Source organism: Syngnathus scovelli, chromosome 5, assembly GCF_024217435.2.
Source record: "Syngnathus scovelli strain Florida chromosome 5, RoL_Ssco_1.2, whole genome shotgun sequence".
Classification (NCBI taxonomy): Eukaryota; Metazoa; Chordata; class Actinopteri; order Syngnathiformes; family Syngnathidae; genus Syngnathus; species Syngnathus scovelli.
The window spans coordinates 1,864,478-1,880,026 of NC_090851.1; the positions used below are offsets into that span (position 1 = coordinate 1,864,478).

A 15,549-nucleotide genomic window follows, 5' to 3' on the forward strand; every position below is an offset into this window, starting at 1 on the left:
TGACATGAGTTAAATTGAGGATAATAATGAGGACTCTCGGTAAAAAAATATTAAGCTCACTCTACCTGAAACACACACACACACACACACACACACACACACACACGTTAGGCCTCCTGCGTTGTGGCTCGTCACCGTTGCTGATGTCTGGGGTGACCCACTCATGATAAGTGTGGCTAATGACCTGCTGAATAATTTAGCCGTTCCTTTACAACCAGATGGAAGGCTCCACGCAAACACACTATTTATGCACTTGTGTGTGTTTTAATAGTGTGTACGTTTGCCGCGCTCTTCTTCACATCCCGATAGGCACGTCTTGCGTTGCGGTTATCTGAACAGAAGCTAAAGTTAGCCGATAAAGTCTCTCCGGCCTGCTTCCAGTCGGTAAAACTGATTGATTTCAACTGTGCAAGTTTATCCACAAATTAAGTAAATGGTGGAAAATTGAATTTTGTGAAGAATGGAATCAAATCACACTGAAGGACTTTACTCGTGATCATTTATAGTTCTATACTTTCTACCTTCTGTGCTAATCCAGCTAGCCACTTGGCTACATATGCACATCATACGTCAACTTTTTTAAGACCGTGTTAGCCTTTGGTCTCGTTCTGCTTTCACTGTACTTAAACATGTGCGTCGCATGTTTGACCGAACGTCTGCAAGCGTGTGTGCGTGTGTGTGTGTGTGTGTGTGTGTGTCAGCAGCAGCAACAGCAGTCAGCGATTAGGCTCTGCTTCCCCTGTGTCAGCACTGATAAGCAGGGCCGGCCTCGCTTTGATACGGCCAGCGCTCTGTCAGAGCCCCTGCTCCAGACTGACGGCTTATCTGCAGCGCCGCGCTCGCCCTGCCGTTTCCAGCGCGCTCGCTCAAACCACATTACTTCACTCTCATCTGGAGGGACACTTTTGGGGTACCAGGAAAAAAAAAAAAAAACCTGGAAGTGTATCTTCCCCCAAGAAGACCATCAATCATGGAAAAACTCCTAATGCATAATTTTGAATTCCAAACTTTTGTGGCGCAGGAGTGTCGTCCTTGCTCCAAAGAAAGCCGGCGCGACATCTCCGGTGCCGACCGCCGCCCCCGCCGTGTCCCCCGTGTCGCCGGCTGATGGCGTGGCCGTGGTTTCTTCTGGAGATGCATCACAGACCAGCAGCTCTGCAGACGGTCAGCAGACACACACACACATGCACGACCCAAACTGAATTACTTGGCTCTGCAAGAAATCAATATTTATTCAACAATGCTACTCTTCTGTGTGCCTTGTGCAACATAACTTGCTTATGTAAAGCCACGCTTGCCAGTGAGACATTTAATCACATAAAACTCCAGCTCAGCTTTTTTTCAAATTAAATTTAGAAAATATCAGCAAAATATATTTTCTCATATTAGTTTTGTGGATTTAAAAATAGATTGTTTGAGAGAAAGTCCAATCGTGACACAGAGGACATTCATTTTTTTTTTCAATCAGCGATACTTCATCACACCACACACTCATTCATCCCAAGCCACATCACACACACATCACTCCCGAGGACTTCTCCCTTCTCGGAGACTGGAAAAACAAGCAAGTAGCGTAATCCTCCTGGTGCATAATCTTATTTACGAGGCGCGAGGAGGCCCATTTACTGGCTGATCAATCAAATGTAGCCGCCCTACCTCGATGCGCAATGACGTCATCAAGCAGCTTTGAGAGCGACGAGGCTAGTTTTGTTTCGCCCCAGCGACGTCGCGATACGTTCACTTTCCATGATTTACGAGTCGGCACAATTTTTCCGCTAGCTGCTAGAACAGATTCCCTTTTCGCGTCGCCGCGCTACCGCTACGTCACAGCGTGCGATTCGAACCCGGCTTTAAATTCCATTTCTGTGATTTGTGCCGATTCTATTTTTTTTTCTTTTGCAATAAATAACCCCATAGTAGCCAATGCGCCACTTAAAAATCAATCAAACCCTGATACTTTTCATCGAGGTCACTTTCCAAATTGTGCAAGCCTATTTCTCGGCGCAGGGGAGGGGGAGGGGCGTGCTAAGCGAGTGACAGTGAAACATTACCGGGCCCTAAGTATGTCATTTAGAGGCCTCCATCATGAAAAGCTCTGAATTGTAAATTGATAAGGAAGACGTATTGTGCCCGGAGTACATCATCCGCTATCTTAACCATAAAAATGATACTTGTACCCCCACTTGCCCTACTCCACCATAAATCGCTCCCTCCCAACATTTGAATGGAAGCCATTGTATGATTTCATAAGAGGCATGTTTCCAGGCCCGTTTATGGCGCTTCGCTGGCCGCTATAATGTATTGCCTCCAGTGTGTGTGTGTGTGTGTTTCTGAGTGCGAGTCCAGACTAATAACAGAGTTGTGTGGTTTCCCCCTGCAGCAGGCGGCCAGCTTCCAGCTAGCGCTAGCTTGCCATCTGTCCCCCCGCTCTCCCCTGTGACCCAGCACACAGCCCCCAATATGAGGTGATTCATCTTTTTTTTTTTTATAACCAGCCTTTACACTCACACATTCATGTGCATACCTTTTTGTATTGATTCAAGTGGTCCCCGTTTAAAAAAAACAAAAAGAAAAAAAAAAGAACGTGACCTTGACCTGACTTCTTGCTCATGGTGTCTTCTTCATGATTATTTTCCAGCATCTCTGAGCGTCTGGAACATGCTTTGGAGAAAGCCGCCCCGCTCCTCAGGGAGATCTTTGTGGACTTTGCACCGTTCCTCTCCCGGACCCTGTTGGGCAGTCACGGACAGGAGCTCCTCATCGAAGGCACCAGTGAGGAACTTATCTGACTTTAAGGCATTCGGGTCAAATGGGAACCCCTAAAATATGAGCTTGTGGGATTCTGTTTTATTTGTTCATTTTTTTTCCCAAGCATTGAGGTTTCGGTAAAGACACCTTCGATCTCGTCCCTCCTTGCGTGATGAGCCGGTAGCAGCGCTTGAAGGTTTCCAGGGGCCCGGGTCAGAGGCCAGGCCCCTAATAGCGGTGTTTGGGATGTCTGCTGCCACCAAACAAAATGGAAAGTTGATTGATAGTTGCAGTGGGGGGGAGGGAGGGGTCACTATGTAGCAGGGGGAGGTGTGTGTTTGTACATATCCATGTCCCATCTTTTTGGTCTGGGGCGGCCGGACACTCCTTGATCTCTTCAAATGTCCCCACGGTTGGCCATTAGGGATCAATAGGGGACATATGTCGGACCTGTAATACAAAGCTCAAATATGTATTAGTTTACATTGGCAGCATGTCAGCTCATTAGTCACATCGATATTTGCCGGAACCACACCCGTTTTTTTTTTTTTTTTGTAACGGCAACTCTGTTTCGTTGTGCCCCCCCAGGTCTGGTGTGCATAAAGTCCAGCAGCTCAGTGGTGGAGCTCGTCATGCTGCTGTGTTCACAGGCAAGTCTCATCTTTATCTCCTCTCTCAGATGCCCTTTGCCGTAGTTTTGATTTATCAGCCTCACCTCGAGTCCACTAAATCCACAACAACAACAGAGTCGGGACTCCGAGCACATCCGCTCACTTATCTCTCCATTCCCGCTCCGGTCCCCCACTAAACGAATCCCGAGAAACCGGATCGAAGGCACCTCTGATCGCTGATATCGGCCGCACGGGTCAAGGGTGGGCGACCCGCTCGACTCCCCTTTGACCTCGGCCCCGAAGCGCCGAGGCGGGATGATGTCGATTTGATAGTGCTTTGCATTGATTGGCCCTTTGTCTCCCGGGCGCTAGCGTTGCCAAGTTTATTTAGCCTGCCGCCACATTCATGAATACTAATTCCGGGATCATAAGCAGCCACGGGCGGATCGATGACGGCCGCTGTCGATAGCGTCATTGCGGGATAGCCGATTAGCATCACGCCGCTCCTTTACCGCTGTCAATCTGAATCCAATATGGCTGTTGTGACCATTCGCGACAATACTTGGAATATAAAACCATCTTAACTGAAAAAAATTGTGTATTTATATTCAAGCCACAAGGATCGCTGATAAAAACCTGATAGTTTTTCTCAATTTACTGCACAGTGATACAAAAAAGAAAAAAAATCCCACATCTGATTAATGGCACTTCACTGGAAACCACGCTTTCCTTTTTTATTTTATCAGCTTTAATTTGCCAAATAAATAGTAGCTGCCATCTGGCCGTATTGCGCGTCTCCCGCTTTTTAACCCCTTCCCGCGCCGTCGGCCTCCGTCTTAACGGCGGAGAGTACGGCGAGATAGAGGCGAGAATGACAGGCTCTAATGCCGCTATTTGTCATATCTGTCAGAGTGTTGTTTAATGCTAATCTAATCAAAGGCCGAATCTCTGTGATTGTTCCAGCCAGGCCCGACTGCTTCCAACACCCCCCCCCCCTCCCTTTTTTTTTTTGGTCCCCGAGTCTGGCTATGCTCCTTTTGCGCCGAGCCATTCTCACCTAATCTACACACACACACTTTTCTAGGGAATCACCGGGATTGGCTCGCACAGTGTTGATTGCTTCCATAAATCATCCGGGCCAAATTCTTTCACAGCTAATGCAAATGTAATTTTATTGTGAGCAAGAAAAAAGGCGAACGCAGGGACAGACTTTCCTCCGGGCTAAATTACTGCATGTAATCATTTGCGCGTGTTTGTTCTCTTGTGTGTGATTGATGATGTCATTTAGCCGGCCCCTCCCCGCCAGAGCGCAGGAAGTGCCCGCTCCTCCCACAGGAAGCGCCCGGGCGGCCATCTTGAGCGAACAGGAGAGGGGCGGGGGGGTTGATGTTTATGATTGATTCCCAAGCCCACCTCATCGTCGATGCGATCGCACTCTTTCTGTGTGAAATTTTAATTAATTTCCCCGCACGTCAAGATGGAGTGGAGCCGGGGTGAAGGGTCGGGAGGCGAGGGACTCCAGAGCAGTTTTTAATCAGGGACCCCCGAGAGGCCGCCGCATCATGGCACTATTGAGGAGGCGATGGTAAACCGCTCTTTGATGGCCGACTCTTTTCTGAGCGGCAACAACGGCCTTTCCAATTAAAGGCCCATTTTGAGCGGACATTAACTGTTCATATTGATTTCCCACGTACCCTCCATCCAAAATGGCCGACTTGACTTCCTCCCAATCTTTGTCAGATTTAAATCCGACTCTTTTTCTTTAAAACCTCAAATGAATAACGTTTCAGGCACCAAGGATGGCGCCGATATGAGAAATCATCTCACGGGTTGCCGTACCGGTCGAGCAGCGTTTTCGTAGAGTCCCATAAATCTCCCCAGTAGCTGCGTTTGTGTCCTGTAGATCAGCCGTTATTGTCCGGACCTCTGTCAGCTCATCCATCCTTCCACCATTTATCAGAAATGCGTTCGGGACATGAGTGGCAAGGAAGGAAGGAAGGAAGTAATAGGGAAGGAAACGTAGCGCAGGGCCACTTGACTGGGCCATCCAGTCTAAATCTAAAAAGAACTATAAATAACCCACAATTAGCGGTGACCGTAATTCTCCAGTAATCCACTTAGGGCACATGATCATTTGTTCCCAGTGGCTCCGGTCAGCGTTAACCCGTTTAACAGATGGGCAGCGCTCGGGTCGGCCTGCGGGGAGACAGACGTTGACTTCCCTAAACACTTGGCTCCTCCCTGACCCTTTCACCCGTTGACCTCCAGGTTAGCGGCCAGAAAGAAGTTCACAGCCTCAGTCCGCTCGGTCGTCCCAAAACCGGGAAGCGCTTGCCAACTTCGAGGGCAAGAAAATCCCGAGTCGGCGAAAAGCATTCCTTCACGAAATGTAGCAAATGTGAATTATTAGAAAATTGACAAAAAATTAAAAAAAAAGCCCCCAAAAAAAAATCGAAATGATTCTTGTAAAAAAATTTTATGACGTCTTACTTGCAAGTCGAAGTTGTTTCAAGTGGAACGCGGCCTCCGAATAGCAATAAATCAAGTTCGGCGGTCATATTTCCTCCGAGCGGGGCTTTGATGGATCAGTCGCAGACCACGTTGCGCCGACCGCTCGGGGAGCCCGGGCGGAGAGGTGAGAGAAGTGGCGAGGAATGCGCTGAATACGGGCGACCGAAAATACTTTTCGGGCCATCATTTTCCCCTCCGTCTGTCAGAAGGCGCACCCCGCCGTGCGCTCAAGCGGCCGAGCGAAAAGTTCAAGCCCGGTGCGAGTCAAAGTGTTATTCTTGCAACCCCCCCCCCTCCCTCACGGTCGTGCCACGCGGCGCTGAGTACCCCCACCGCCGTCATTCTCCACTTCAGAGGGTCACGTCGTGGAAAAGCGAGATGCAGAGAAAACACGCTAACACCAACTGGCACTTAATTCTGCCAGATATGCGGGCGGCGGGGGGGAGGAAGGGGGGGCGGGCTTCCTGGCAGGAAGGCAAGTCGAGAATCAGATGAGAGAGTCCTTCAAGGGGACGGACGGATGGACAGACGGACGCGTGATGGAAAATGTAACTTAATCAAAGCTTGTGCGACAGATGCACTTTTTCGTTGTTGCTAATTGTTTTGCTAACAATTTTTGCTAAAGAGTCGCTAGGCGTGTCGCCAAAGTTCATTCTGGAAACACCTGCAAACCGTTTTGAAAAAGCACGTCTCCTCGAAAGCTTTTAATTCGCCTTTGTTGTTCCGACGAGCGCGCTGCGAAATTGCGTTTCGGTCGAGCGACGTTCCTCGACGAGCCCGCCCGCCCGCCACCCGCCCGTCCGCCTCTGAGTGATGTTTTCTTACCTGGCGGGTCGCCTGGGCCCAAGACCTTGGAATCTTTTCTTATGTTCATCCCCCGCTGCTGGGCCGAGCGCCCCGCTGGTAAAAAACGTGTTCGGGAGCCTTCGGATAAGACGGAGACGCAAAGGCTCGTTAACATCTCGGCCGTGATTGATAGTTCAAAAAGGAGAGTTCACTCTTGTCACTCCCCAGCGCCGGCCGGGGCCTCAAAAGTTGTCGCACCCTGGACGGCTATTACGCCCTTTTAGTGAGCGCCGGGTCCCCTCCTTTGAACGGGTTCTGGAGCAAACATGAGGAAACAATTACCGCCAAGCAAATGTTTCACCCTTGAACTTTGCCTCGCACCTTTCGTCACCGCTTTATTGGGACATTTACAGTTGAGCTTTCGTACGGAGCTAACGTCAACGTTGAGCGCATCAATTATCGGTGGACTGCAAAACGCAGTCAAATCTTTACCCTGTGTCAAAATCAAAGAAAAAAAATGTGAAGATTGTTTTATTAGTTAATGCCTTCCTTCCTTCCTTGCTTCCCCCTTCCTTGTTTCCTTCCTTCCTTGCTTCCCTCCTTCCTTGTTTCCTTCCTTCCTTGCTTCCCCCCTTCCTTGTTTCCTTCCTTCCTTCATTCCTTCCTCGGCCTTGCAAATACACAAATACCAAACAGCACAAATGACTTGTTGTTTTGGGGGCAGCAAAGACATGATTTTTTTTTTTTGATTTTGAAAGCCGCGCTCGCTCTGCTCTGGAGGGAGGCCTGCTTTTCCTCATCCTCGGCGGCGGTATATTTGGATGTTGATTATGGATAATCAGCTGTAATGACGGAAGTGCGTGGCATGTGTGCTTAGACTCAACGTCGCGGCCGCGGAACACACAACAAGCCGAGCGCCGTTCGGTTTTTCGCCTCGCGCCACGCCAAATTTCCCCGCGGCGTCCAATCGGGATCAAGGGGGCGGCCCACGCTCTCGACCCTATCGTCTGTCGGCAGGTCGGGTTAAAGGTGAGAGTTCACAAATGGCTGCTTGTATCCTCTCATCAGGGGCGCTGGTGGTCATACCCCCCCCCCCCCCACCAATTGAAGCCATAAAAGCCGCCGGACAGACAAAAATCCAATATTCCATCAGCGAGCTGGCTCCTCAGATTGGGGTCATCGCTTTTTTAATTCCACAAGAGTAGCCACCTCGTAGCCAGTAATGACGCCATTAGTCTTGTGTCCCCCCAAATGCCGATGGCGTTGGTCAAAGCTCCTTTTCGAGTCTAGCGAGCGGACGCTTTGTTGTGCTTTATTCTGCTCGCTACTAACTAGTGGCAGTTAACTAGTCCAGTTTGCAGCCAGTGAGTGAATTTGCCATAAATGTTCAAATTACATTTAATTATTATTATTTTTTTAACAAAATGAGGCCCTATGTCAGCTCTCAAGCGCAGAGGTTTGAAAACTCCGAGCGACTTTTTCCATAATACGTCTCCGTGTTGTACATTAGGATCGATTTCCCCGAACCGGACCTGTTTTAATCGAGGACGCCATTCCGCTTTGGCAGTCGTTCCGATCCGGCCCCGGTGTTTTTTATTAAGGTGGGCGCATTGTTTAGGGTAGACGCGCGCGTGTACTTCATCCGTCGCCAAATTCCGTTGACGCAATGACATCACTTGGCCCGGCCCAAAGCCAGCCGCAGTTTTTGTACCAAACGTCTGCCGAGTATTTACAAGAAATCTCAGAAGGAAATGTAACGTTTGCTCCTCTAGAGACTCTATTTATGGTCTGACTTCCTGTGGTGTTTATTTGAAATCCAGCTTGCTGAGGGAGAACCCGGTCTGGAATATCCCCCACGGCCGCAGGCAACCTAGTTTAACGCCCTTCAACCTTTGAGGCCGCCGAGACTTCTTTTCTTATTCCCCGATGCACCCGTTTTGTTTGGACCGCGCGGTAAACACGGTCAATGCCAATCGGATCCTTCAGGACAAAAAGCAGCTCTGAGTTTGAGGTTAAGTGCGGCGGGTGTTGTCGGCCGCACGAGTGACGGCGCGCAGGCCGTTTTGCGCCCGATTGATTGGCCGTGATGGCTTCGCGTTTCTTCACAAATCAGCACGAAAAGGCGTCGGGGTTTATACGGGGGAGGTTTTGTAAATGGATCTTTCCTTCCGACCCCCCCCACCTCGTCCCCGCGGACTTCTTAGGTTTACCGAAGGGCCGCTCGGTCCAAAGAAACGGTTTCCTCTGTTAGCTAACGACATGATGACAGCGGAGTTGATGCAAGAATGCAAGATGTCTGCCAATTTGGTTTAAGGCGGCCATTTTATTTTTTGGGTCCGATTGCAGTGAAATTTTAACCACATAGCTGACTAAAGCTAAATTTAAGCTAAAGCTAAATTTAATTGTCATTAAAATTTATTCTAAATTTAAGCTAAAGCTAAATTTACTTGTCATTAAAATTTATTCTCAAGAAATTACGCGATGCCTTCATTGGAAGTCCGCCATTTTGTTTTGACGCGGACATTTTGCGGTAATTTTTGACAGAAGTTCAACCCTTTACCAAAAATGCTTTGACATGGAATTGAAGCGGATCCTCAGAAGTCCTGTCTTTATGTCTCCACAGTTGAAAGACTTCAGAAACAAGTCCATACAGTTAACAGAATGACCTTCAGAGTCCAATAAAATGTCCCGTCAAAACACGGCTCATTTGTATTAAGTGATGTGGAATATGTAGTGCAGCCGCTTGGAGGGGCACGTCTTGTTTTTCTTCAAAAGTAGTTGAGTCGTTAACTCTTTCACATGAGGTTTTTCATGCATACTTCTCCAACTCCCTGGAGAGGAAGTGAGGGAAAAGAGGAGGGGGTAAAAAAAAAAAAAAAAAAAGCCAGGCCGGCTTCAGACCGGCCCCCTGTAACCTTGTTGCTTTATTATTCTTTTGACGCTCGCGTCGAAAGGTGTTGAAATGTTGGAACAGAACATGAGAGTCACGCCGACCGCCTCGCCCCCCCACCATCCCTCGTCTCGCCGTCCCCCGATGGCGGGTCTGGGGTTGTTTGGACTGACACCTCCAAAGCAAAACGCCGGTCAGAGAGACGAGGGAATTTGTATGTTGTTTTGAATGATGGATGCACTTTGAGCTCGGCTCTTTCAATCCTGCCCATTAATTCTCACGCCAACGTAACATGTTAGCGTTTCCATCTCATCCAATGTTTCCGCAGTAGATGATTTCAGCATAACCTCTTTTACATATTTCGGCTTTACTGAATCCATAATGTTTACTTTTTTTTATGCCGTGCTTGCAGGAATGGCAGAATTCCATCCAGAAGAACGCCGGACTGGCCTTTATCGAGCTGGTCAACGAAGGCAGGTAAGCAATCAGAAACAAAGAAATATCTTCTAAGGTCAAAATGTATTATTATTATTATACAAAGAAATATCTTCTAGGGTCAAAATGTAATATATTTATAATTATTATATATTATAATAATTATTTATATTATTATATACAATATATTATTAATGGTATATATATAATTTATACAATTATTAAATGTAATTATATAAATATATTAAATAATTATTATTTTATGCATATAATATCTAATTATAAAATGGAAAATTCATGCTTGATGAACTGAGACTCTTTGAGTAGATCTAGTATTGAAGAAAAAAAAATTAAACACTGTTAAAAAGTTAATTTCTTGAAATGTGTTGCGTGTGCTCGCATCACGGTGGTTATTGATAGCGGGCCGGGTCAGGGCCAAAGAGGCTGCCGTGGCCCCAGCGCCTCCGCTCCCCTGCTGCCCTGCGCTGAAACAGCAGGCTTGGGTTACAGTCGGACCCCCGCCTGCCCGCCCGCCTCCCTCCAACCCCCGTGCCGTCCCTCCTCTCCGACCCTTCGTCTGTTATTGTTCCACTTTGCACACCGTTGACCTCTCGGGTCCACGCGGCCAAGTTTTTTTTTCTTTTCCTCGCCCACAACATGCGTGTTTGATTAGCAGAGATAAGCGGCGATAGGGCGGGACACTCGCCGCCCTTCCTGTCGGACGCATCTCATTAACAAATCAATTATCGCCCGCACCCCGGGATGCCGACGTCTCACTCTCAACGTGCAAATTCGATTTTCTGCCCATTTTCTGCGCTTATTTCACCCCTCGTTTTACGGCTGTTGCACGGCTGTTTCCAGTACCTTCTAAATGTTCCTTTCGCTGCAGGCTGCTGAGTCACACCATGAAGGACCACCTGGTCCGCGTGGCCAACGAAGCCGAGTTCATCCTCAGCAGGCAGAGGGCCGAGGACATCCACAAACATGCCGATTTCGAGGTAAGATTACGAAATACTAACCCGCTGTGATTTATACACGGACACACAAATATAGGACGGTATCTAGTTTGTTTATTTTGACTTAGCATTTTTAGCTTAGCATAAGTCAAGTTTATTTGGACTTAGTATTTTGACTTAGCATAAGTGTTGACGTAGCATTTTTTGGGGGGGCTTTGGAATCTGCTAAAACACTTCATCAAAGTTCAAACAAGGAAACCATGAGTCTAATGTCCAGTTGAGGAAACGGGCCTGACACTGTGCGAAAAAACACCAGCAAGAAGAACTTGGCATCTCCGAGGAGCTGACTCGGCGTGGCCCGTCAAGTCGGGTCCGTCCCAAACAAGCTGGTGGCGGACGGGCGCATGTTGCTAAGCAAACATTGCGCTAATGTGGCGTAGCCGCCACACCCCCGTCCGCTAAAGAACAAACGTGGCCATTCACCGGGAAACTCGTTCCCAACCCGCTCCACCTTTCTTCCATCCCCGCCCTCTGCTTTCTAGATCTGCTCGCAATCATTTCCTGTACTGTCCATTATCCTCCCGCCGGCGGTGTATTTTAACCCCGGGACAGGAATACGGCGTCCTCGCCTTTCCTCTGGACCCGGCCCGCCATTAAAAGCTGCAGACAGACCTGAGAGGTTCTAGCCTGGAGGGTTGACTGCAGGCCTTGGCACCACCCAACACTGTCAAATCTGAAGTTTATTTCTCGCTCCATGGTCATTTTTCCCTCATACTTTCCTTTTTTTTTTTTTAAATGCTGTTATTGGCACTTTTTTAAATTCTCCTTAATGACCTGGAGGCCAGTTGTAGTCCACACGTGTTTGGGTATTAAAAGTAGGTCAAAAAGTTGACTGCTTTTTGAGCTAAGACGAAAACCAGGCAGTCCATACGGGACTAGATGGTTTGTGCAGCTAGCATGATAGACAAAGACTTGCTAGCCATTGTTTGTTTCTGTCCTCCAGGGTTGCTTATGATTTCCAGCCAAGCTTCGCTATCAGCCGTACGCACCGGTCCCATCATAATGACGAGTAATAGAAAGCCGTAACTTGTCTTTAATTGACAGCGCCTGTTGTTCATTCCTAAAAGTATTTTTTTTTTTTTTTTACAATTGAACCCCCCCCACCCTAAATGCGGGTTGCTCCTCAGTGACCCCCGAGAAGAAGTGAGAGCCCCTGATAAGTCTCGCTCTGATATTACGCTATTGATTTTTTTTGCAAGCTCTGTTTCAGCCTGATGGAGTCCACGCTATAATAAAAAGAACGGAGCAATGAAACATGCCCCCACGCGCACCTCCCTGCCCAGCTGGAGGTGTTTTGATTTTTTTTTTTTTTTTCATCTTCTCATCCCCTTGTGCTTCTGAGACAAAACACATCTTAGTTCTTCTCCACTCGTGGAACTCCGCGGGACGGAACCGGAGTAATCCTCAAAGCAGGGGACTTGAGTTATTACCAAGCTCTCAAAGCGAACTAGCGATGAAGATAACTTGACACGGGGGGCCGGTGAGGTGGGGAAATCCAATTACCTTTTAAGGTTCTTTATCTAATAGGATCCTTAATGTGAAGGGAATCTGCAGATCGCAACACAACAAATGATAGACGGCGATATCTCGCCGGGGAGCCGGAAAAGAAGGAGGAAGGGGTTGGAGAGATAGGAAAACAGAACAAGGGGGGGGGGGATCGAAGTCTCTCTTTTTATGGGGCTGTTCATTAGGGATGAAATGTGGTGCTCTCAAGGCCACAAGGGCAGATAAGAAGGTCCAGATAGGGAAGCGTGAGCAAGACCCGTGTCATTTCGATTCTTTCTCATCCTTTTTTTTTTTTTCCCCTTCACTTTTTTTTCTTATACACTCCCTGGATTTATCCTCCCGCTGTGAGATGGAGTAATTGAATCGGCGCTCGGAGAGCTACAATGAGAGCCAGACGATAGCACGCTAATTAATGTTTGCCGTCATTGGCCGCCCTCCGCTGAGCTTGTAAAATGAGCCCGGCCCTCCCCGCCACAAATTAACGACATTAATATTGAGCTGATGATTCTCGCGGCGTATTATTCCGCTGCTGCGAAAAGAATCAAAGAAAATTCCCCAAAATGAATTTAATTTTAAAACTAAATTAGAGATTTCACCAACTAAATTAAGATTTTTATCCGCAAATATTAACTACAGAAATAACGGCATAAATTAAGCGAATGTGCAAGAAAAAATAAATAAAAATCAATAAATATATTTGCAAATAAAATACCAAATGTGAAAAAAAAATAAGGAAAATAAACTGCCACTGACGTCCAAACTTCCCAAAAAAAGAAAAACAAAATCTCATGTCCAGACACCACAAAGCTAGTTTAGCAGCGGCCATTTAAGCGCAATATTGTTCTTAACACCAAACGCCGACTTTATAGTCCATTTATTTCCCAAAATAGCACTTTTAGCCGTCTCTTTTGCGCTGAGCGAGCATTTCCCGGCAGACTGCATCAGCCGAAGACCGTCGGGGGAACACAACTGTCTCCATCCCGCTGTCTTGTCAGCGTAATGAAGTCTCCCGGTACCTCCTCTGCCGCTTCTTTCATTGGGCGAGTCCGACTGAAAGATCAAACTACGCTTTTGCCAACACATAGAAACATCCAAATTAAATTCTCAAATATGAGCCAATTGTATTAATCTGCCCGACAACCAAACTGCTCTATTTTTTTTTTGCCATGACAGACAGGTCCACCCCGTTCTTGTTTCTATTTTCTAACTTTCCAGGTCACCTTGTCCGCCGTAAGCGTCACACACAGCATGCGAATGAAGAGGGAGCGCGAGTTCTCCCTCTCATCATTATCGAAATGCTGCACTTGTCACACGACGCCTCCTTCTCCTCCTCTCGCCGGGTTGGGAGGGTTAACCGGCATAATTGGCAGGAGAACACAGGCTCATTACGCCCTATCAGCCCTCTGTTTATCAATTAGAGTGACAGAGGAAGGTTGCCGCGGACGAAAACAGCGGAGACGAGCTTTAAGGCCGTGTTTGAAGACACGAGCGCGCTTGATTTGCAATCTCTTGACGCTCGGCGGCACATCCGCCGGGCCGTCGCTCCGCGAGGGTCTCCAATTTCTCACGTGCGTTGACAAGTCCTCCCGCGGGGTTTGCTTTACAACAAACGCGGTCTGGAACGCGGCGGGGTAAGCAGCCTTTTTCTGATTGCCCAGAATGCAAAATACATGGCCGAAACACAAAAGGGGAGGGGGAGGGATAGGTCAGGCAATCGTTATTTTATTTTCAGAAAAAGAAAAGACCCTCTCTCGCTTGATTTCCCCCCCCCCCCCCCCCCCTCGCCCCGGAGTTTCCAAATTGCAACATAAAACATCACCGGGGAATTCCGACAATGGGCCCCGAGAAAAATGAGGGTTTAAAAGAACAATGGCGAACAAAAGTCAGCAAATGACAATGGCTGACAGCCGCTTCAATTCTGGAATGATGCTGCTGTCATCCCGCCGCTACCCACTATTGATTTTTTTTCCCCTCCCTCCCTCTCTTGGGGCTTAAAAAAAAAAAAAAAATCTAATCCAGTCGAAAGAGATTCCGGCTAGCGGCCATCAAGGTTAACACAGCACAAAGTATCTTCCTCCTCCTCCTCTTCTTCGTCTTTAATGGAACGGTCAGCGCGCTCGGATGGCAGCTTCTTCATCTCCGCCCCGCAACTCCATCACTCTGCATTTGCCGCCATCTTTGTCCAAAAGTAACCTTGGACTATCCGCTTCAGCACACTCCATGTGGCCACTGAGGTGTTTTTTGGAGGTGCTCCCTGTTCTTTCCACCTCGCAGTCACTTCCCGGAGCCCCCGCCCCTCCCCTCTCCTTTCCAAAATACATCCACTGTTATTTATTTGAGCGCTGAAGGAATTGCGGGAGACGCGCATCTGCGTAATTGACTCGATTAACGCCAACTGTTTTGCTTTGGTCTCAACCGAGACACCGGGCCGGGCCGAGGAAGGTGCCGGCCGCGATTAAGGTGTCACGGCTAAATCGTACTCGCTTTTGCTAAACGTCAGAAAAGGCCCACATGCTGTTTATTATCATTCTGTCGAGCAATTCGTTCGGGGGGAAACCTCGACATGCCTAAACTGACAAATTTGCGAGTCTTCACTCCGATAGAAAAAATATGCTCCCAACACCGATTTGACAGATCAACGAAAAAAATCGGTCCGCAAGTTTGCCAAGCCACCCCGGAACATTTAATTGAGTTCGCTGGCTTCAACATCCCCGCCACCGAAAAGACTGGCGCGTTTGTCCTTTCCGTCACGTTGACCCGCCTTCATTAACATTTTCAAGTCCACTTTATGGGAGTGACCCCGGGTAGTTAACTGCTATTCCTTCTCCCCGCTTATAAACAAGCCTAACGGTGTGGTTTCACGGTGCTTGCCATGTGTTTTGGATGGGGGAGGGGCGGAGCGGGGGTTTTTTGAATGGCAACCATTCCTACCTCGCCTTTGCTCAATGGAGTGTTTATGCTCCCGCTGCAACTTTGGCAAATCCCAGACAAGCGGAATGGAAATTTTACCATCGCCGGTAGACTGGTCACATGACAGCCACCATTT

The 15,549-nt window shown here is 48.0% G+C and overlaps 2 protein-coding genes across 7 annotated transcripts in view; one reads left to right on the top strand and one right to left on the bottom strand.

Annotated features, from left to right (window-relative positions):
- tma16 (translation machinery associated 16 homolog) overlaps positions 1-15,549 on the bottom strand; it is a 240,789-nt gene that overhangs the window by 113,938 nt on the left and 111,302 nt on the right. The gene's annotated exons all lie outside the window — the stretch shown is intronic.
- lrba (LPS-responsive vesicle trafficking, beach and anchor containing) overlaps positions 1-15,549 on the top strand; it is a 95,194-nt gene that overhangs the window by 23,549 nt on the left and 56,096 nt on the right. For 5 of the 6 annotated variants that reach the window (XM_049720213.2, XM_049720218.2, XM_049720217.2 and 2 more), the window contains exons 30-35: positions 1,022-1,164; positions 2,381-2,465; positions 2,639-2,772; positions 3,337-3,398; positions 9,959-10,023; positions 10,871-10,979. In XM_049720213.2, the coding sequence (XP_049576170.1) occupies positions 1,022-1,164; positions 2,381-2,465; positions 2,639-2,772; positions 3,337-3,398; positions 9,959-10,023; positions 10,871-10,979 (598 nt within the window). The remainder of the gene's footprint in view (positions 1-1,021; positions 1,165-2,380; positions 2,466-2,638; positions 2,773-3,336; positions 3,399-9,958; positions 10,024-10,870; positions 10,980-15,549) is intronic. The other variant, XM_049720214.1, reaches the window with a different exon arrangement.